This window comes from Carcharodon carcharias, chromosome 11 (assembly GCF_017639515.1).
Source record: "Carcharodon carcharias isolate sCarCar2 chromosome 11, sCarCar2.pri, whole genome shotgun sequence".
NCBI lineage: Eukaryota > Metazoa > Chordata > Chondrichthyes > Lamniformes > Lamnidae > Carcharodon > Carcharodon carcharias.
The window spans coordinates 73805961-73828332 of NC_054477.1; the positions used below are offsets into that span (position 1 = coordinate 73805961).

Sequence of the window (22372 nt, forward strand, 5' to 3'; positions counted from 1 at the left end):
CAAGTGCCAGTCTGTATCTCGTTTCATATTTTTGCTTTCTGTCGGAGCTGTCTTTTATTCTACCATTAACACCGACTCTGGATCCATGCTTTGTTTCTTTACTACAACCATTATCACTCCCTTGCCTTTTGTTCCATAACATCTTTGTTATTTAATCTCTCCCTTCCGCTAACCTATCCCTGACCTTTCCTTTTGTTCTGGGCTTATCCTTACACCCTTTTTTGAACAAGGGTATAACATTTGCAGTTCTGGCATTACCCCTGTATAGAAGGTAGTTTGGAAAACTATGGCCAATGCCTCTGCAATTTCCACACTTACTTCCTTCAGTATCCTTGGATGCATCTCAACCTGTTCTGGTGACTTACCAATTTTAAGTATAACCAGCCTTTCTAATAGCTTCTCTGTATCAATTTTTAGCCCATCATGTGTCTCAACTACCTCCTCCATCATTATGACTTGTGCAACATCTCCTTCCCTGCTAAAAACGGAAGTAAAGGCAGACATAATGAGTGACAGATGCAAAGTACTCATTCAGTACCTCAGCCATGACCCTTGTCTCCGTGCATAAATCACCTTATTGAATGCTTTTTGAAAATCCAAATACACTATATCCACTGGATCCCCCTTATCTACCTTGCTAGTTACACTCTCAAAATCTCTAATTGATTTATAAAACACAATTTCCCCCTCACAAAACAATTTTACCTCTGCCTAATCATATTGTGATTTTCCAAATCCCTTGTTGTCATGTCGTCAATAAAGACCCTCACATTTCCCCTACTACTGATGTTAGGCTAACTAGTCTGTTAGCATTAGTTTTGAAAATTACTAAGACAGCAACTAAAATTTAGAAGGCTTGATATATCTGTTTTTCTTATTTTCTAAATTAAAATATTATTTTACTCACTGAACCAGAACTTCCAGATGTTGTTATCGGCTACTGCTTCATTAAACCAGCATCTCCAGAAAAAGCCCTCATGATGAAATGTGGCACCAACTTTATCTCCCTTTTAAACGTGAAAGGAAATGTTTAAGTATTCCATAATCTGCAATATTCTTATAATATGCAAAAATATATTATTTATAATATCATTTTTATTGTTTTAAGATTTTACACACTCCAATTTTGGTTGATTTTCCAATAAAGTTGACTGAATACAAAACTGACAAAATCAATTTTACCATTGCAAAAACTTTTCAAATACATTTCTGCACCACTTTCTATTAAAGTGGAAAATTTCATGTAAAATTTTAGAATTAAATTATGTTTGAATTAATGAATTGTATTAAAGCATCAATTATATTTTAAGATTAACTAGTGCTCAAAACATTCCATTTTAAAATGCGATGTGAACTCTTATATCAACCAGTGCCTATGGAAACATTCACATTTACCTCCAATACCATATATACATATGATACATATAACTGGTGAAATTATCACGGTTTTCAAAGTTAAGCTTTGCTAGTGTTAGTGCCACCATAATGCCTTATTTCAGGAACAAATCTGCAGAAATCATTGCCAGCTCAATGATGGAAACGTGAGTGAGATAGAATGAAAATGATTTTGTTGCATACTTAGCTCTTTTGGAGTCTGTTGTGAATGGCATCTATTTCCCTCATTGACAAACAATGACAACTTGCGTTTATATAGTACCTTTAATGCAGTTCAACACCCCAAAGCACTTCACAGGAATGATTAACAGACAAAAATTTGAAACTGAATCTCACATCCCAGGCTTCTCCTTCATTTTCTCTGGTTAGGACTATCCCACCGGAGGACTCCGCAGACGTGCTGACACATTGGGAGGGAGTGGCCCTGGGAGTCCTTAACATTGACTCTGGATCACATGATGTTTGATTGTTTCAGGTCAAACATGGGCAAGGAAACCCCCTACTGATTACCGCCTACCATCGTTCTTCAGCTAATGAATGAATATTCCTCCATGTTGGACAGAACTTAGAAGAAGTACTGAGGGTAGCACAGGAACAAAATGAACTCTGGGCAGGGAACTTCAATGCTCATCACCAACAGCTGTTCAGTAGCACTACCACTGACCAAGCTGGCTAAGTTCTGAAAGACAAAGCTGCTAGGCTGGATTTGTAGCTGGTGTTGAGAGAACCAATATGAGAGAAAAAAATTATCGAAGCTCATCCTCAACAATCTACCTATTGCAAATGCATCTTTCTGTGACTGCATAGAGACAGAGTCTGGTCTTTCCATTAAAGACACCTCCATTATGTTGCATGATACTGCCACCATGCTAAATGGGATAGATTTAGAACAGATCTAGCAGTTCTAAACTGGGCCTCCAGGAGCCAACAACAACAGAACTGTTTTCCACCAAATCTGTAAACCTCATGGCCTTTCATATACCTCACTCTACCATAATAATCAGGCCAGGGACTTACACTACTAAAACTCCTACAACAATGTGATCTTGAAGTAATTCATTTTTCAGGGCTCCATATTTGCAATTCCCAGATAGTTGATATATAAATCGTTAATGAAGGTCTTTGGGTACATCTATTGAACTTCACCTTTTCTAATTCTGTTTCTTCTGAGGCTGAACTATGTATCAAAAGCTTTTAGAATGTTTATGTATGTTGCTGTTTCTTCATTTATGCCTGTCTGACCAGTACATCATCTGCACTATTGCCTATGGTGTAGAGATGGATCCTGACCTTGTCCCTTACTAGGTTTCTCTGCTAGTCCCAAAGTGGTTCTGTACCTGGTAAACCTACGATGCCAGTTCTGCCACTTCTTGGCTTGATTCAGGTCTTCCACATATTCAAAGCACTCTGGGAAGAGTAAGATTTTCTCCTTTGCTTTTCTTCACTCTAGCCTTTCTTCCAGTTCTGTTGGTGTTTTTCCCACACTGTCTTTTCTTTGGAGTCATTTTGCTTACTGCTTTTTCAGTTGCTGGGCTTTTTCCTCAGAGTTTTTTTTCTGTTGTCTTTATTGCTGCCACCATCTGTTATAATCATTGTGGGCTTAGGTTTTCTTTGGTCAGGATCAACAGAGACTGCTGGAGACAACACTGTTGGTAAATTTTAACTTTTATTAAACATTCTTCTAACTATGTACAGTACAAGGCTTTACATAGAACTATCTCTGTTTGTGATCTTACACCACTGATGATGTAGACTATTTACATATTTAATGTTAACCGTTTACACTACAAGTCCCCCCAAGACTCTGAGACTATTAGATACATTATTTACATTATCCTACATTAAACAGTGGGAATGACATGCTGTAGGCCGAGCTATGTAATCCTATATCCAAAGAATCAGATCAAAGTTTTGCAGTCCTGCCACATCCAGTCGTGAATGGTGATAGACAGCTAATGGGAAAAGAGACTTCATGAATATCCTCATCCCTAATGAGGGTATAAACCAGCATGAATGCAAAAAACAAGGCTGAAGTGTTTACAACCATCTTCATCCAGAGGTGCCAAGTGCATCCTCCTGAGGTGTCCATCATCACAGACGCCAATTTGATTCACTCCGCCTCATATCAAGAAATGGCTCAGTGCAGAGGTACAGCAAAGGCTGTGGGCCACAACAGCATCCCAGATGTAGTGCTGAGGACTTATGTTCCAGAACTAGCCGTACCTTTAGCCAAGCTATTCCAGTACAGCTACAACACTGGCATATATCTGACAATGTGGGATATTGCCCAGGTATTTCCTGTCCACACAAAGTAGAACAGATCCAATCGATGAATTACAGTCCAATCAATCTATTGGCAATCAACAGCAAAGTGATGGAAGGGGCTGTCGACAGTGATATCAAGCGGCACATCTCACGGCTCTGAAGAAGAGTCACACGGACTCGAAACATTAACTCTGTTTTTCTCTTCACAGATGATGTTGGACTTGCTGAGTTTTTCCAGCATTTTCTGTTTTTGTTATGTCTCACCAGTACCCTGCTCACCAATGCTCAGTTTGGGCTCTGCCAGGGCCACTTGGCTCCAGACACCATTCACCTTTGGCCTAATCATGGACAAAATAACATATTTGGTGAAATATCAGTTTTATAGTAGGACTGGCAGAAAACTGACAATCAAGATTTATCCAAAATAGTTTTCTCAACTATCTAACATCAATCAATATAAACTCTGTACAACTTTATTGGTGGCTGCTAAATTCAAAAATTCAGTTTTACATTTTATTGGTATAGCAGGAAAGAGCAATCTTTTTGGTATTACATGGCTGCTAACCAATATTGAGGAAAGACAAGTGTGGACCAGCTGAACTCAGATCCCACTGTCAATCACAGGTGCTACAGTCCAAAGATACCTATGTCCTAACAAAGACGTCCAATGACCTTCATCCATCTGTCACCTGCATGCAGATTCTTGACTAGGGACTCACTCATTCACAGCCCTGTCCCCATCATCAATCCGCCATCGTATGATGCTGCCACAGGACTTGTTTGCTAGACCCTGGTAAAAGACTGCATGTGATTTTGTTTAAAATGAGGACCTTGTGGCACTGTCATTGTCTGCACAATCTTGACAGGTTGGTGATCAGATCTCAGTTATGTATCAAACCATGACGCTCAGGACCACATTCCCACTGCAGCTTTTTTCTGCTGAGATACACATTCTTCCTTCACCTGTTTTACCCTTGGGGACTTTTTGGACCACACTTTGTCTGGTTCCCCACTGACCTTGCTGCCATGGATAGGCCTTCCCCTGACTTTGCTGCTGTGGATGGGACTACCAGGAGCAAGTAGCTTCTGAAGGCATCACTCAAAGGATTGCCAGAATGCACAGGCCTCTCCACCATGTCAAGGTGACAATCCACGGAGAACACACGCAAGGATCCTACATACATTTGGGAGCATGTCAAGCCCTTGGTGAAGGCACAGAGGAGATTGACTGCAATTAAACCAGGGTTGAAGTTATGCAAAGAGATTAGAGAAGCTGGGATTGTTCTCCTTAGAGCAGAGAAGGTTAAGGGGAGATATAATAGAGGCATTCAAATGCATTTTGATGGAGATAAGAAGGTGCAAATATTTCCACTAGCAGAATGGTGGGTAACCAGAGAATATAGATTTAATGTACTTGGCAAAGAGCCAGACTTGAGATGAGGAGGATTATTTTTATGCAGCATATTATTATGATCTGGAATGCATTGATTGAAAGGGTGATGGAAACATTCAATAGTAACTCTCAAATGATAATTGAATAAATGTTTGATGGGGAGAACAGGGAAATACTAAACAGGAGGAGAATGGGACTAACTGGATAGGTCTTTCAAAGATTGGTATAGGCACACTGAGCCAATTAGCACCTTTCTGTGCTGTTACATTCTATGATTCTCCTTGCAGAATCTGGTAAGAAATGGACAAATAGTTTCATCCTATGAAAAAGATCACAGAGATAAGGCAATAATGATACTATATTTCCTGTAGATTTGCTGTAATTAATTTATATAATTTATATTCAAATATAGTGAATATAGGTCAATGAACAGCAGCTAAACACAGAGCAAATCCTCATCACATCAGAGGTATGTTTAGAAATTACAACTTGACCTGTGTCTGTCATGGTGCTGAGCTGTAGGCCTTTTTTATTCACAAAAAAGGAGTTGGGGAGACTCACCAGCATTATAAATCTGAAAGTAAACAAAATCAGTGGAATTTAATCCTTCTCCAGTGATAAGTGTGAAGGCAGATGGGGCCATTTGATCCGGCGGGAGGATTCGGGGTCAGGACCCCGCCGCCTTCCCTTCTTTGCCCAATTAAGTCCAGGATGGTAATGCTCATGGGCAGCGTTCTTGCCCGGAATAGTTGGGGCCCTTAAGTGGACAGTTAAGTGGCAATGGCAGGGGAAGTCACCACGTGGAGAGCCCAAAGTGCAAAACCCTGTCGGGTTTGCCTGCAGCCTTCCCTGGGGTGGGTGGGTGATCAAGGGGCCCAGCATCGGGAATGGGGAGTGCCTGCTGAGAGCCAGCCCTTTGCTCTTTCTGCAGACCCTCTTCACCCCACCACACTCCTGCAACCCCTATCCCATGGCCTCAATCCTGCCCTTACTCACCTTTGGCCTGGGATTCCTCATTGATCCTGGGACACGAGTGGATGAATTGCCAGCAACTACCCCAGGCAGCACTGAATGCAATGGAAAGTTGCTGGCCTCTGATTGGCCAGCAACTCTTGGGGGGCAGGATTTCCACCCTCTAAGGGTATCTAACCTTAGGGAAAGCCTGATGCTTAAGTGCCTGATTTAATTCCAGAGGGCTCTCCCCAGCAGAGGCGACACAGGGCTCCCACCAGTTCTCGAGCCAGTGGGCGAGAGCCCGCGTGCAACCATTAAATCCCATGCAACAAGCGATCAGGAACCAAACAGAGAACTCCACCTCTACCTCTATAGGTATAGTTAGCAAATACAGTAAGGGTGAATGGGAAATGAGCACTCATTCAATTTGATAAACACATGTGATGTCTCTGAACTCATTTGTTACAAGTACTTTAATATATTATCAAAAAAGGCCATGAGGGAACATTACAGACATTGTGGGTGTGAAACTAATGAATTGTTACTGAGTCTTAAAAATTAATGAGGTTCCAAGTACCAATTTACAATGCCTTAAGCCATACAGTTGCTATTTTTATCAGCCAAAGTTGCATACAGTGGGATATTAAGGACCGCGACACCTGGTGGAGGCTCCCAGGGAAAGAATTTAGAGAAGAGCCTTGTTTCGATGATAGGAAGGACATCACCTGAATGTAGCTGATGTAACGTGCCAGAAATAGAGAGTAACCTGGGTGCTAAAAAGAGTGGGGAAACTAAGGTAATTAATATCCACAGAGAAAAAGTACTCATGAAACTTAAGGGAATAAAATCCAACAAACCCCAGGACCTGATGGTCTACACCCTTGAGTTCTAAAAGAGATAGCTGCAGAGATAGTAGATACGCAGGCTATGATTCTTCAAAATTCCCTAGTTTCTTGATCGGTTCCAGCAGATTGGAAGTTAGCAAATGCAACACCGCTGTTCAAGAAAGAAAAGGAGTTACAGGCCAGTTATCTTTTCATCAGTCAACAGGAAAGTGCTGGAATCTATAATTAAGGAAGTCTTAATAATTCATTCGGAAAATTATAGTATGACCAAACAAAGCTTATGAAAGGGAAATTATGTTTGACAAATTTATTAGTTTTTGAAAATGTAACTAGTTGGGTAGATAAAGGGGAACCAGTATATGTAGTCAACCTTAATTTCCAAAAGGTACTCAATAAATGCCACACAAAAGGTTAACAAGTAAGGTAAGAGCTAGTGGAGTTGGAGGTAACACATTAGCATAGATAAGGGGGTTGTTTAACACTTAAGAAGCAAAGAGTAGGCATAAAAGGGGCATTTTTAAGTTGGCAGGTGGTGACTGGTGGAGTGCCGCAAGGATCAGTGCTGGTACTGAGCTATTTACAATCTATGTTAATGACTTATAGAAACTTAGCCTGCAGGCACAGCAACCAGTTAGGAAGTCAGAAAACAGGTTTGCCTTTATTGCAAGGGGATTGGAGTACAGGAATAACAACGTCTTATTTGGTGAGAGCACACCTGGGGTACTGTGGGGTTTCCATATTCAATGAAGGATAGAGTTGCCTTGGAGGCAGCACAGCAAGGATTCACTAGATTGGTTGTCCTGTGATGAGAGACTGTGTAAATTAGGCCTTTTTTTTTAGTGCTTAGAAGAATGAGACATATTATTGAAACACACAAGATTTTGAAGGGGCTTGACAGGATGGATGCTGAGAAATTGTTTCCACTGGTCTAGGGATTTAAAACATGAGGGCACAGTCTTACGATAAGGGGTGATCATTTAGGACTGAGATGAAGAGGGAATACTTCACTCAAAGGCTTATGAATCTTTGGAATCCAATGCCCCAGAGGGTTGTTGAATACATTTAAGGCTGGGATAGATAGATCTTTGGTCTATTTTGATTTTTGGGAGCAAGTGGGAAAGTGGATTTGAAGCCCAAGAAGAACCATGATTGTACTGCATGGTGGAGAGGGCTTGATGGATCATATGGTCTACTCTTGCTCTCACTTCTTGTGTTCTTTTGTTCTTATGAAGTTGGAGATGAGCAAAGGTACACAGAGCAATAAGTATATAACAATATTCTATATGTCAACATGTCCATGCAGACTGATTGTGCACATGTATTTAATAGTTTGGCTTGAATTTCCTTGGAGCTGCTTTCACTGGTTCTCCAACCATAAGAAATAGTTTTTTCCTTATTCATCCTATCAACATTTATGGGAATTGGCTCATACTGCCCTATATCTACTCGTAGAATGACATAACCTAAGAATATATTAGCATGTCCATGCAACTTGAAGTGGATGCTCATATGTCTTGCCCATGTGTTTCTTCAATCTCTCTGAAAGTTAACCAACAGGAGGTGAGGCAAAGTTTGGTTTGAATCATAAGTTTCTTTACCCGACAGTAGGGTGAAAAGTATTGGATGTAATCAAAGTCACACACTTCAATCGGTAATTCTGAAATAAGGAAAATAAAGACCAGACATGCCATCTATTTGGGTGGGTGCTCTTACCTAGCCTACTTAACCTTCCCATATCTGTAATCAATGTAGCTCATCGAAGGCCCTTTTTCTTTAACAAAAAACTGTGTGCCCTTGTTGCCTTGCTGTTTCAAAAGCTGTCCTGGACAGGGAGTTAGTTTGTTTTTTCCCAGACACTTTCAGGACCATAGGATGACCAGTGAAATTATCAATCAATTCTGCCTATTTTAATGATAATAACTGATTGTGGTTGCAGACTCCAGTATTAGATATTATACAGTACTCTATACTATACATGGGATCACCTGACCTGGGGGTTGAAGGTCACATAGCACATGTTGGAGCCTGTCTTGCGAGAATCACACACCAGAGATGTGTTCATGTTAGGAAAATGTGTTATCAATAAAATTAGCTCAGTTACAATGTCGATGTGCATCATTAAAAAAAGAAACAAGACATGGGGCTGAATTCTCCAGGCGGTGAGCGGGGGTGGGACCCACTCACCGACGGGTAAAATGGCGCACGTTGACATCGGGCGGGCATCCCAATGTCACCGCATGTCATTTAGATTGTCAGTTCAGCAGGCACAGAGTGTCAATGACTGTTAAAAACTAATTAACTCAATTAAATGAGCTGCCCGTCCAACCTTAAGATCAGTGAGCAGGCAAAGAGCCCAGGTGGCCTTCACATTTTTTAGGAAACCTCATCCATGGGTGGGATGAGGTTTCATGAAGTGTTTTAAAACCTAATAAAAATTTTTACATTAATTCTTTGACATGTCCCAGCTCATGTGGCAGTGTCACATGTGGGTACATGTTTTAAAAGCTTTTTTTCTCCTTAATTTAAATTTGCACTTTTCAAACTAATCTCCCTGAGGCACCTCCGTGCCTTAAGGAGATTTCTGCACTCTTCCGCGTGCATGCTCGAAAGAGCACAGGAAACAACTCAGGGAAACTCCCCTGTCCGCACAGGGACTGCTCAGCGCTTCCAGGCAAGCGTCACAATGGGCGTGCCTTAATTGGCCTGCCCACGCAAAATGGCAGCGCAGCCCCGATTGGGTAAACTCAATGAAATAATGGAGCTCAATTTGGTGGGCAATCTCGCCAAAAACTGGAGGAGGTTCCGGCAGCGATTCGGGCTATACCTCACAGCGACGGTTAGTGATAAAAAGACCCTGAGGTAAGGTCTTCCTTCTTTCTTCACATAACAGGGGAAGAAGCCCTCAAAGTCTACAACGCATTCACATTTGAAAGTGATGAGAAACAAAATTACTTGAAAGAAATAATGGAAAAATTCAAAACCTACTGCAGACCTAAGAAAAATATCATGTATGACAGACGATTTTTTACGTGCATGCAAGGCAGTGACAACATTAGTCAATATGTAACTGAGCTGAGAAAACAAGCTAATCATGTGAACTTGGCGAGCATGAAGAATCACTCATCCAAGACAGAATAATTTGCAGGATTGCAAATGACACTCTGAGAGAACAGCTTTTGAAAGAAGTTGATCTCACACTAGAGAAAGCAATAAATATCTTAGAGCAGCACAGACAATGAAATATCAGATTGAACAGATGATTTAAGATGATAAGCCGCACATGGTCAAGTAGTTATATGCAGTTAAACAGAAACATCACTGGGAAAGAACAAATAGACAGCCTGAAGGTAAAAAGAACAAAACTGCTATTAAAACATTTAAATGCAGCCGATGCGGAACAGAGCATTTACCAGGTAGTTGTCCAGCCTGCGGAAATCAGTACAAGAACTGTGATAAAATAAGTCACTTCACTAAGACGTTTAAATCAAAGAAAGTGCACACGATTGCAGATGATGACACAGACACTGAAACTGAACTTTTCATTGGTGCAGTAACAGCAAATTCCAAAGAAGATGAATGGAAGGTTAATTTAAAAATTACCAACATGATGGTGAATTTCAAGCTTGACACAGGTGCACAAGCAAATGTCTCATAAGCCTACATAGTAAGATAAGCAAAGAGAAACAGTTAACTAAAACAAAAGTGAAGCTGTCTTTCACTGAAGGTGAAAAAATTGCAGTAGAAGGCACGTGCACACTTAAAAGTGAACTACAAAAAACAGTCTCAAGCACTTCCATTTGTAGTGACGAAAACTGATGCAAAACACATTCTTGGAATCAAAGCTTGTGAAAATCTGAAGCTAATTAAGAGAATAAAAATAAAAATACCTGGAAAAACTCAGCAGGTCTGGCAAAATCTGTGGAGAGGAACACAGTTAACGTTTTAAGTCCATATGACTTAACTGTGTTCCTCTCCGCAGGTGCTGCCAGACCTGCTGAGTTTTTCCAGGTATTTTTATTTTGGATGTCCAGCATCCGCAGTTTTTTGCTTTTTTCTAATTAAGAGAATAATGACTGTCACCACTGATGACATCCAGGGGATTGACTGCCTAAAAGGAGAACACACCATCAAGATTGACAAAACTGTGACACCCAAAAAATACCTGCCCAGGAAAATACCAGTAATGCTGAGAGATCGACTGAAAGCAGAGTTGTACAGAATGGAGAAACTTCAAATCATCAAGAAAATTGAAGAACTGACAAAGTGGGTTAACCCAATTGTAATTGTGAAAAATCAGATGGGAATCTGAGAGTCTGTCTGGATCCCAGAGACCTAAAGCAGGCAACACAAAGACGGCTTTACCAGCTGCCCACAGTAGAAGAGATCACGTGTAAGCTAGCTGATGCTAAATACTATTCAGTCTTGGATGCGAGTTCAGGCTTCTGGCAGGTCGAGCTGGATGAACGCAGCTCCCATCTCTGTGTTTTCAACACACCATATGGGTGATACAGGTTTTTACACTCATCTTTTGGTATTAATTCAGCTCTGGAGGTGTTCCACAGAACAGTGAAGCAGCTGTTTGGAGGGTGTGGAAGCTTATAATGACTATGTGCTGGTCTGGGGAGCCTCACGAGAAGAACACAACCATGGACTGAGGCAGGTGCTGGCCAGAGCAAGAGAAGGGAACCTCAAGTTGAAGAAGGAAAAGTGCAAAATAGGTCTGCATGAAATCAAGTGCTTGGGACATGTGCTGACAAGTGAGAGGCTGAAGCTGGACCCAAGTAAAATCGAAGCAGTCGTGAACATGCCACCCCCAGAATGGAAGAAAGACAAGGGCAGGATTTTTACCTTGTTGGGTGGGTGCGACAGCCGGGCCCGGGAGCAGTTATGAAACGGGAGCAGTCACAATGACTAAATCACAGTGGCAGTATGCCCAAATAGAGAAAGAAATGATAGCAATTGTGTTTGGCCCAGAATGCTTCCACCACTATGGCAAAAACATGGAAGTAGAGTCTGATCATAATTTTAAGCTATACTTAAAAAGCCCCTGAACTGTGCATGACCAAGAATCCAAAGATTACTAATACATCTGCAGAAGTACCAGGTCAGAGTTAAATACAAACCAGGCAAGGAAATGTGCATCGCAGACACGCTGTCACGTGCATATCTACCCAACACGGAGGAAGAGGATAAAGAAACGGAAGTACAGATTCAAATGCTGACAAAGAACTTACCTGTGGCTGTAACTAAGCTGGATGAGATCAGAGAAGAGACCAAGAATGATGTCACCCTGAGAAACCAGCAGCAGATTGTGTGGGCCAGCCAGTTTGCACATCGCAGCGGAGCCCCTTCTGCTGTACAAAAATACTGGAACTTTTATGAGGAACTTCATGTAGCAGAAGGAATACTTTTCAAGGGAGAAAAAATCATAATTCCTGCAACACTGAGGAAAAAAATGCTGCAGCGCACACATGAAAGTCACCTCGGCATAGAAACATACAGGAGAAAAGCTTGAGATGTAATGTGTTGGCCTGGAATGGGAACACAAATCGGTGAAATGGTGAATGCGTGTGTAGAATGCCAAAAGTAGAGTAAATCACAACTAAAAGAACCACTTCAGCCACACAGTGTTCCAGAGAGGCCCTGGCAGAAAATTGGAGTGGACTTGTTCACATTTGACAACAATGAGTACCTACTAGCAGTAGATTATTACTCAATGTTTTTTTTTCAGTCTGTGCTGCTGAGAAATGATAGTAAGAGCATCACTGTAATAAATCATTTAAAATCAATTTTTGCTCCCCATGGCATACCTGAAGTGCTCATCTCAGTTAATAGTCCACAATTCTCAGGCATTTAGTTTCGCAAATTTGTACAGGGTTGGGAGTTTTGCCACACTATATCAAGTCCCAAATATCCACAATCCAGCGGAATGGTGGAACATATTGTGCAGACCTTTAAGCACCTGCTTAAGAAGACAAAGGCGGATGGAAGAGACCCCTACCTGGCTCTGCTGAATTTCACGAATACTCCATTAGAGGGCATTGGATCATCTCCAGCACAGCTCCTGATGGGGCAAAGACTAAGAACTAAGCTTCCAACTGCGTCCCAGCTGTTATTTCCACAGCCAGTGAGCTACAGTGTGCAGGATCTGCTCAAACTGAGACAGCAGAAACAGAAACAGTACTGTGATCGAGATGCCCGACCTCTGCCTGACGTGAACATGGGACAGACAGTGAAGATTCAGCATGAAAGGATCTGGAATCCTGCTGTTGTCCCAGGAATCACAAGAGAACCAAGTCTAACATACTGCAGACTCCAAACGGACAACAGTACAGGAGAAGCTGGAAATTCTTATGGAAAACAAATGAAACACAAGCCTGTTCTGAACCAGAAAGTGTAGCTGAAGATTGAAAACCAGAATGCATTAGCGGAGCAACAGATAACCAGGCAAATCCTGAAAGTCCTGTCATGAAATATAGTAATTTTCATAACGTTATTGGGATTTATTGTAAAGTAAAAATAGTGGGTCTGGATAGTCTGTGCGTGTTTGTGTGTGTGTGTGTGTGTGTGTGTGCGTGTGCGTGCATGCTTGTGGGACTTAACTGCATTAAAGATAGCTGGTCTGAAGGCTTTGATGTATCAAGAGAGAAGTTAGGTTTGAAGTGCTAAATAGGTAAACATGGCTGAAGTTTTAGAATGTGAGATGTAAAGGAAAATTTGCATTTTTAGATAAGCCAGAGTAGTTTGAATTTCAAAAGAGGTGAAACATTACGCCTAGCCAGAAGAAGCCAAACTGTGTTTATTTTGCCAAAGCTTACTAATAAAATTGGTATAATGAAATTTTTTTATTATTAGAAAGGTAAAGTCCAAAGACATATTGGAACAATGAAATTTGCATTCAAAGGGGAACATATGTATAAAGGAGAGAAGGTTATGTGTAAGAGGGAGGAATTCTAAGATCTAACAAGTGTGAAAAGCCTCCACCCTCTATGTACCAAGCTGCTGCCTATAGGAACTAAAGCTAAGAGAATTCACTGTGAATATCCCTGTCCAAGGCATTGTGTGCTTTGCCTGGGTCTGCTAAAATCTATTTTGTTTTTACTGTTGCCATAATGGGGGTGTAACTGGGAGTTAGATTAATTAGGGGAGCTAGGAGTTATCGTAGTGGTAATTTGTAGACCTATATGTGTGCTTAAAATTATTTCCTTCATTAATACATGTGTAATATAGTTTTTTCTAAAAACCTCTAAGACTTAGTGGGCTTGTTATTACTAAATTCAAGGCATGCATCACGAAATAAAAATACAAATTGCAAAACCATTATGGCAGTTGTTTCAAGCTTCCTTCTGGGATTTGAGCAGCTTAGCATTTACCATCCACTCTGCCATTACAAAATTGGCGACTCGTCCAGGATATATTTGAAATTCCTTGAATGGTTTGGAGTTGGTGAATCTTAAGGCTGCGAGTACGAGAAGCACTTTGAATTCAGAAGTTGGTGTGAGGTTTGTTTTTAAAAAGCGGTGAGACTGCAATATGACTTTGGCATTTTCTAAGACTTGTCTGTGAGTTGGAAGTTAAAACTTTGGTTGGTTTACAATAGTTAAATAAAGCTAAGTTAATGGAATTGGCAGAGAAGTTACAATTAAGATTACCTGCAGGGGTAAGGAAATCGGACATAATTGAAGATATATCACAATCTTTAAAATTCGAAGGAATGCCCAAGTGACCGAGTTCTCCAAGGGGTGGGCCATTGGAATGGGCTCAAATTCAGTTGCAAATGATAAAATGGAACTAGAGGCGGTAGAAAAAGAAAAAGAAAGGCATTCCAAAGGGAATAGGAAGAAAGGCAGGAGAAAGAGAAAAAAAAAACAGGAAAGAAAATTAAAAATGGCAGGTTAGAAAAGCAGGAAAGAGAAAGACAGAAAGAGGGAGAGAGAGAGGGAATTCCAACTTGAAATACTGACAGTTAAAAATACACACCAGAAGGTTCCAGATCAGAACCCAGTGGGGAGATATATAAATTTGTACACGCTCTTCTGAAGTTTGAAGAAAGAGATGTTAAAACATTCTTTGTTTCATTTGAGAAGATAGCTAAGCAGATGAAATGGCCACAAGAAAACTGAACATTGCTGTTACAATCCAGGTTGGTGGTTTGAGCACACGAGGTTTATGCCTCATTGTCAGAAGAAATGTCAGTGAACTATGATGTGTTTAAAAAAAAGGCTCCTATGAATGCATATGAGTTGGTTCCTGAGGCATACAGCTAGAAATTTAGGAATATGAGAAAGCAGCCTGGGCAAATTTATATTGAGTTTGAGACAGCAAAACAAAATAATTTTGTCCGGTGGATATGGGCATTAAAAATAGAGATGACATATGCAGCTCTTAGAGAAGTAATTATTTTGGAAGAATCCAAAGATTCAATTCCTTTGGTAGTGAGAACTCATGCAGAGAAACAGATGATTGAAATGGTAAGACAAGCAGCAGAGATAGCTGATGACTATGAGCTAGTTCATAGACCTAAACCTATTTTTCTGTCATCCTTTTAAATCAGACAAAGATATAAAATGGGAAGGTGAAAGGGGGGTGGGTAGTCAGGGAAGAGAAGGAATATGTGGAAATTCCCAGGAATTTTTTTCTCAGAATAAAAAGGAAAATACTGAGGGTAGAGGTGACACTCAAAAATTGAGGTATTTTCATTGTAGTAAAGTTGGACACACAAAGTCAGTGTGTTGGAAATTGCAGGGAAAATCTGTTGGGATTATTGGGGTGTAGAAAAGTTCTGCAAGTAAAAGTACTGTGGGTTCTGAGGTTCAGGCACAGGAAAAAAACAGTAGTTTGTGCACAGGTAAAACAGGAAGAAGCAGTGATTGGTAAAGAAGTGGGAATGTGTTCACAATTTACTCAAGAGTTCTCAGGAGTAGGTTGTAGAAATGTTTAAAGATATTGTATGTGAAGGGGAAGTCTTTCCATGATGGAGTACGTAAAGATATTAAAATTTTAAGAGACACAGGGGCTAGGCAATCCTTAATGTTGTGGGATAATGACATTTCTTGTTCAGATGGAGTATTGCAGCAACAGGTGATAATAAATGGGGTTCTTGGAGATGTTAAACATATTCCATTGTGGAAGGTAAATTTAAAGAGTCAGTGAAAAACAAGTTGATTGTTGGAGTAGTGGACAAATTGTCCATTGCAGGGTTTCAATCATTTTAGGTAATAATATAATTGGGTCCTTTTTGTGGGTGATGCCTATGGTCATTGAGCAGCCTGTAGAAGTTCTTTCCACAGAAGTGTTGCAAAGAGAGCATCCTGGATTGTTTCCAGATTGTCTGATAACAAGATCACAGGCTCATAGATTGAAACAAGAAGAACTGGAAGTTAAAAGGTAGAGAGAAGGTCTGGAAGTTCAATTAGCTGACATTGTGTTTGATAAGATTGCTCAGGAAGACTGGAGGACAATGCAAATGAGGTGTTTAGCTCAAGGCAGTTAGTGGAGTTATAGAAAAGTGATACACAAATAAGGCAGTTATATCAGACAGCTTACTCAGAAACAGAGCCAGAATGTAATTACCTTAAGGGTAATATTTTAATAAAAAATGACAGCTTTATCATGTTTCAGCAAATGAAAGCTGGAGGGAAGTGCATCAGATTGTTATACCATTTGGATAAAGAAATAAGATTCTGAGAATTGCTCATGAAATTCCAACTGGGGGGGAGCGGGGGTCCGAGGAGGACATTTAGGAATTAGAAAGACACAGGTGAAAATACAAAAACATTTTTGATAGCCTGGATTGCATAGAGATGTCATCAAATTCTACATGTCACACATGTCAGGTGATAGGGAAACTACAAGCAGTGATTAAGCCGGCACCTTTAATTCCAATTCCAACATTTAAAGAACCTTTTGCTAGGGTCATGATTGATTGTGTAGGTCCACTCCCTAAGAATAAAAGTGGAAATCAGTACTTACTGACAATAATGGATGTGTCTACAAGGTTTCTTGAAGCGATACTTTGGAGAAATATCACAACAAAAAGAATTGTGGAAGAGTTGACTACATTTTTTACAAGATATGGTTTACCAAAAGAAATACAATCAGATTAGCATTCAAATTTCATGTCACAGCTGTTTAAGGACGTAATGAACAGTTTGAGGATAAAACAGTTTATCATCTGGAGTCACAAGGGGCTCTGAAAAGATAGAATCAAACTTTAAAAACCACGATGAGGGTGTATAGTCAGGATTATCTAGTGGATCGGGATGGGGAATTTCATTCTTGTTATTTACTATTAGGGATGTTCCTAATGCATTGACTGGTTTTAGTCCTTTTGAACAATTTCTAGTCATGAGGTAAGAGGACCACTGAAATTGATTCATGAGAAATTGGTGGGTCAAAATTCAGAAATTACTCTCCTAGTTACGTATCAAACTTCAAAGAGAGATTGGATATAGCATGAGAGTTAGCTAGGGAGCATTTAAAGATATCACAGCAAGTGATGAAAGTGAAGGCAGACAGATTGTTATACCATTTGGATAAAGAAATGAGATTCTGAGAATTGCTCATGAAATTCCAATTGGGGGGGGGGGGGGGGGGGCAGGGGTCCGAGGAAGACATTTAGGAATTAGAAAGACACAGGTGAAAATAGGTTTTGGTGCTGGGGAAGAAGTGCTAGTCCTGTTACTAGTACTGGGTAATTCATTAAAGGCAAGCTTTAGTGAGCCTTACAGGACTGAAAGGAAATTGAGTGAAGTAAATTATTTAATAAATACTCCAGATAGAAGAAATGAGCAATTGGTGTGTCATGTAAATATGCTTAAAAAGTACTTTGACAGGGAAGAGGCCCAAAAGGAGGTATAGTGGTGGTAGATAAAGAGGAAGAGATAGAAATGAAGGATTCTGAAATTGATTTTCCTCTAATCAAATTGGATAATGAGGGGGTACTTGAAAATGTAAATGTAATATTGAGGTACCGTCCAGACAAGTATCAAACCAATTTGGAGAAGTTATTACAGTCACACAAAGCTATTTGTGGGAATAAGCTGGGGAGGACAAATTTAGCTACACATTGTATATGTGTAGTAGTTTCATCTTTGATAAGCCAACATCCTTATAGATTAAATCTGGTAAAGACATCACAAGTATAGGAAGAAGTTGAATTCATGTTTCAAACTGACATCACTGAGTCTAGTTTCAGTAGCTGAAGTTCGCCTACTGGGCTGTTACTGAAACCAGATGGAACCCAAAGACTATGGGGAGAATTTTCTCCCCATCAAGGGGGTTGGACGGGAGCAGGTGCGGGCGCATAGCCAATCACAGCTCGCGAGCAGCTGCGCGCCACCATTTTATGTGGGCGGGCCAATTAAGGCCCGCCCAACATGACGCGCACCCGGAAACATTGTGTGCTCCCTGTGTGGGCAGGGGGAGGAGGCCGAGTCGGGGCCTGCGCTCTTTCGCGCATGCGCACAAAAGAGCACAGAAATCTCCCTGAGGCACAGAGCTGCCTCAGGGAGATTAGTTTGATATTTGAAAATTTTAAGAAAGAAAAAGCATTTTTAAGACATGTCCCCTCATTGTCACATGAGCTGGGACATGTCAGCAAATTTTATTTAAAAATTTTATTAAACTTTAAAAGCCTTCATGAAACCTCATCCCGTCCATGGATGAGGTTTCATGATAAATGCTGAGGCCGCCTGGGCTCTTCGCCTGCCCACCAACCTTAAGGTTGGGTGGGCAGCCCAATTAATTAGCTTAATTGGTGTTTAGATGGCCTTAATAGGCCTTTGACAGTTCGGCGGGCCCACAGCCGACTCCGGTGCACACACGCCAAACTCAAGATCTGAATGACATGCGGTGATATCGGGATGCACACACGACGTCACCGCGCGTCATGTTAGGTATTGGCGAGTGGACCCCACCCCCGCATGACGACCTGAAAATTCTGGCCTACGTGTGGATTATCGAAAAGTGAATGCGGTGACAAAGGTGCATTCATATCCTAGACCACGGCTGTAAGATTGCATTGAGAAAGTGGGATAATCAAAATTTATCACAGGTTGAATTGCTAAGAGGATATTGCCAAGTTCCGCTATCAGAGAGAGCAAAGGAGATGTTGGCTTTTGTGATGCCAGATAGACCATATCCATTTAAAGTCATGTTGTTTGGTCTGAAAAATGCACCTGCAACATTTCAAAGTCTGACAAATAAAGTAATTGCAGGACTGAGCAATTGTGCTGCTTATATTGATGACTTGATAGTTTTCAGTCAGATATGGGAGGAGTATTTACAACATCTGGAAGAATTGTTTTCTCGATTACCAGAAGCTAACTTGGTGATAAACTTGGCTAAAAGTGAATTTGCAAAAGCGCCACTTGCATATCTAGGCCAGACCATTGGACATGGTGAGGTGGCTCCAAGACTTGTGAAAGTCAAGGCTATCGTGGATTTCCCACTGTCTACAACAAAATGAAAAGTTTTGAGATTTCTGGCCATGAGTGGGTTCTATTGGAAATTTGTACCAAATTTTAGCCGTGTGGTTGCTCCACTGACTGAACTATTAAAAAAGAACAAGATGGGCACAGAAGTGTCAGAAGGCATTTGACAGTTTGAAAACTGTATTGACTACAACACCAGATTTGGCAGTACCCAATTATGCCAAGCAATTTAAGTTGGCTGTTGACATAAGCAATATAGGGATTGGGGCCATATTGTTACGAGAAGATGAGACTGGAATTAAGAAACTGATAAGGTACTTTTCACAGAAATTGAATGTACAACAGAGAAGATATTCAGTGATTGAAAAGGAGACCATGGGTCTGGTGTTAGCATTGCAGCATTTTGAAATCTATGTGGCAAATAATTTGTCAAAAGCAATTGTTTATACAGACCACAATCCTTTAAAGTTTCTGGACAAATTTTGACACAAAAGTGCAAGGCTATCTAAATGGAGTTTATTACTGCAAACATTTAATTTATAGGTTATACATGTGGCTGGACAAGAAAATCTAATTGCAGGTGCATTGTCAAGAGTCTGAAACCTAAAGGGAAAATTGGACATTTAAAACCTGAACACTGGACTGGAAAGATTGCTGTTCATATGAAGGATTTTTACATATATTGTTATGTTAATGCATGCATTCAGTACTGTAATAATGTTATAAGTATATGAGATAATGTAAGATTGGTTAAGAAAATGAAGTCATCTTTTTAAATTATGAGGGATCATTTTTCAATAAGGAGGAGAGTATCATGAAAATATAATAATTTTTAATGAGTTATTGGGATTTATTATAAAGTAGTGGAGTCTGGATAGTCTGTGTCTGTATGTGTGTGGGACTTAATTGAATTAAAGACAGCTGGTCTGAAGGCTTTGATGTATCAAAAGAGAAGTTAGGTTTGAAGTGCTAAATAGGTAAACATGGCTGAACTTTTAGAATGTGAAGTGTAAAGGAAAATTTGCATTTTTAGATAAGCCAGAGTAGTTTGAATTTCAAAAGAGAGGGTGAAATGTTACACTTAGCCAGAAGAAGCCAAACAGTGTGTTTATTTTTCCCGAAAGTTTACTAATAAAATTGGTACTATGAAAGATTATTATTATTAGAAAGGTAAAGTCCAAAGACATATTGAAACAATGAAATTTGTATTCAAAGGGGAATATATTAATAAAGGAGGGAAGGCTATGCATAAGAGGAAGGAATTCTAAGAACTAACAAGTGTGAAAAGCCTCCACCCTCTATGTACCAAGCTGCTGCCTATAGGAACCAAAGCTAAGAGAATTCACTGTGAATTTCCCTGTCCAGGATATTGTGTGCTTTGCCTGGGACTGTTAAAATCTATTTTGTTTTTACTGTTGCCTTAATGGGGGTTAGATTAATTAGGGGAGCTAGGAGTTATCATAGTAGAAATTTGTAGACCTGTGTATGTGCTTAAAATTATTTTTATTAATAAATGTTTAATTTAGTTTTTTCTAAAAACCTCTAAGACTTGGTGGACTTATTACTACTGAATTCAAGGCACACATCTGGAAATAAAAATGCAAATTGCAAAACAATTGTGGATCAAAATCCTGGAACTACCTGTCTAACAGTACTGTGGGTATACCTACACCACATGGACTGCAGCAGTTCAAGAAGGCAGCTCACTCACCACCACCTTTTCAAGGGTAACTAGGAATGGGCAATAAATGCTGGCCCAGCCAGTGAAGCCTACATCCTGTGAATGAATTTTTAAAAAGTTGTTTCAAGTTTCCCTCCAGGATTTGAGCAACTTAGCATTTACCATGGGCTGTGCCAAAACAGTCCTGAAAACTATCCAAGGGGTGATGGTGACACAAAGCTGGAGAAAGCCCCTTGTCCTTCAAAATCAATTCTGTCACCATTCAGAACATCCAGTAGAAGAATTGTGAAAAAATACCACAGAGTTACAGAGATGAGTAAAAGACAAAACAGACTAATCAAAACAGAGTGAGATAGAATAGAGAAGAGACTTTTTGTGCTTGAGTTGTAGAAAAGTATCTTTTTTTTAAAAGGGAAATGTCATGACAATAGCTGATTTTGGTTGTGGATTCCAGTATTAGATACTATACGGTGCTCTATACTATATATGGGGTCACCTGACCTGGGGGTTGAAGGTCATATAGCGCATGTTGGAACCTGTCTTGATAGCTTTCAGACATTGCAGATATGTGTTCATGTTAGGAAAATGTGTTATCAATAAAGATAGTTCAGCTACAATGTCGACGCCTGTGTGCATCATTTAAAAAAAGAAACAAGACACCTATCTCAAAATTAGCTCCATGCAAAATTTGAAAGAATGAAACATTCAAACCTCTAAGGTATGAATGTATGCTGAAAAGTATTTAATGGGTACCTATTGTCTAAGACCATCTAGCTTCATGAGGTTTCTGACTTACATCTCATATGGGAACTGACCTCAAGAAATAACCGCTTTAAAACCAAACACCAATTTAGTAACACATTTCTAAATGATTTGGTTGATGCTTGAAACAATTGTCAAAATATCTAGAAACATGAGAAGAAGAAACAGTTCTATGCCATCACAAGGCCCTGTTTAATCATCTGTCTGTAAGCAGAGAGAGCTTGTGGGGGCCGGGGAGTGCAGAAAGGATGGTGGTGATGGGGCTGTGCGGTGGAGGGTAAAAACCATCTTAGATGGTTACACAAAAAGGAGCCAGATGCAACCTTGAAAGTTCAGTAGGTGACTTGGGACAATTGTTATTTTTCCAGGGATAGACACAGAAGGAACTGTGATTGGAAAGATGTAGAGTGATGTAGATGGTGAGTAATACAAGTGGTATAACATGGCCTTGGCCTTGATGAAGTTGAAGGAATTAAAGTGGCCATGTTAGGCAGCATGATGGGGCTTGGTGGGCAATAGAGAATGAGAATGTTAAAGTAAACAAGAAGGTTGGAACAAGGTGAGGTGATTAAAGAAAAAAAAGATGTTAGAGGGGTAGTAGGAGAAATTAACGTGTGAATTAGTGATAGAAGGCCACATCATC

General features: G+C 40.2%; 1 protein-coding gene across 1 annotated transcript in view; it reads right to left on the reverse strand.

Annotated features, from left to right (window-relative positions):
- The window catches only part of LOC121284194 (transmembrane protein 182-like), a 69364-nt gene that overhangs the window by 44498 nt on the left and 2494 nt on the right, over positions 1-22372 (reverse strand). The window contains exon 2 of the mRNA XM_041199443.1: positions 908-1007. Coding sequence (XP_041055377.1) covers positions 908-1007 — 100 coding nt within the window. The remainder of the gene's footprint in view (positions 1-907; positions 1008-22372) is intronic.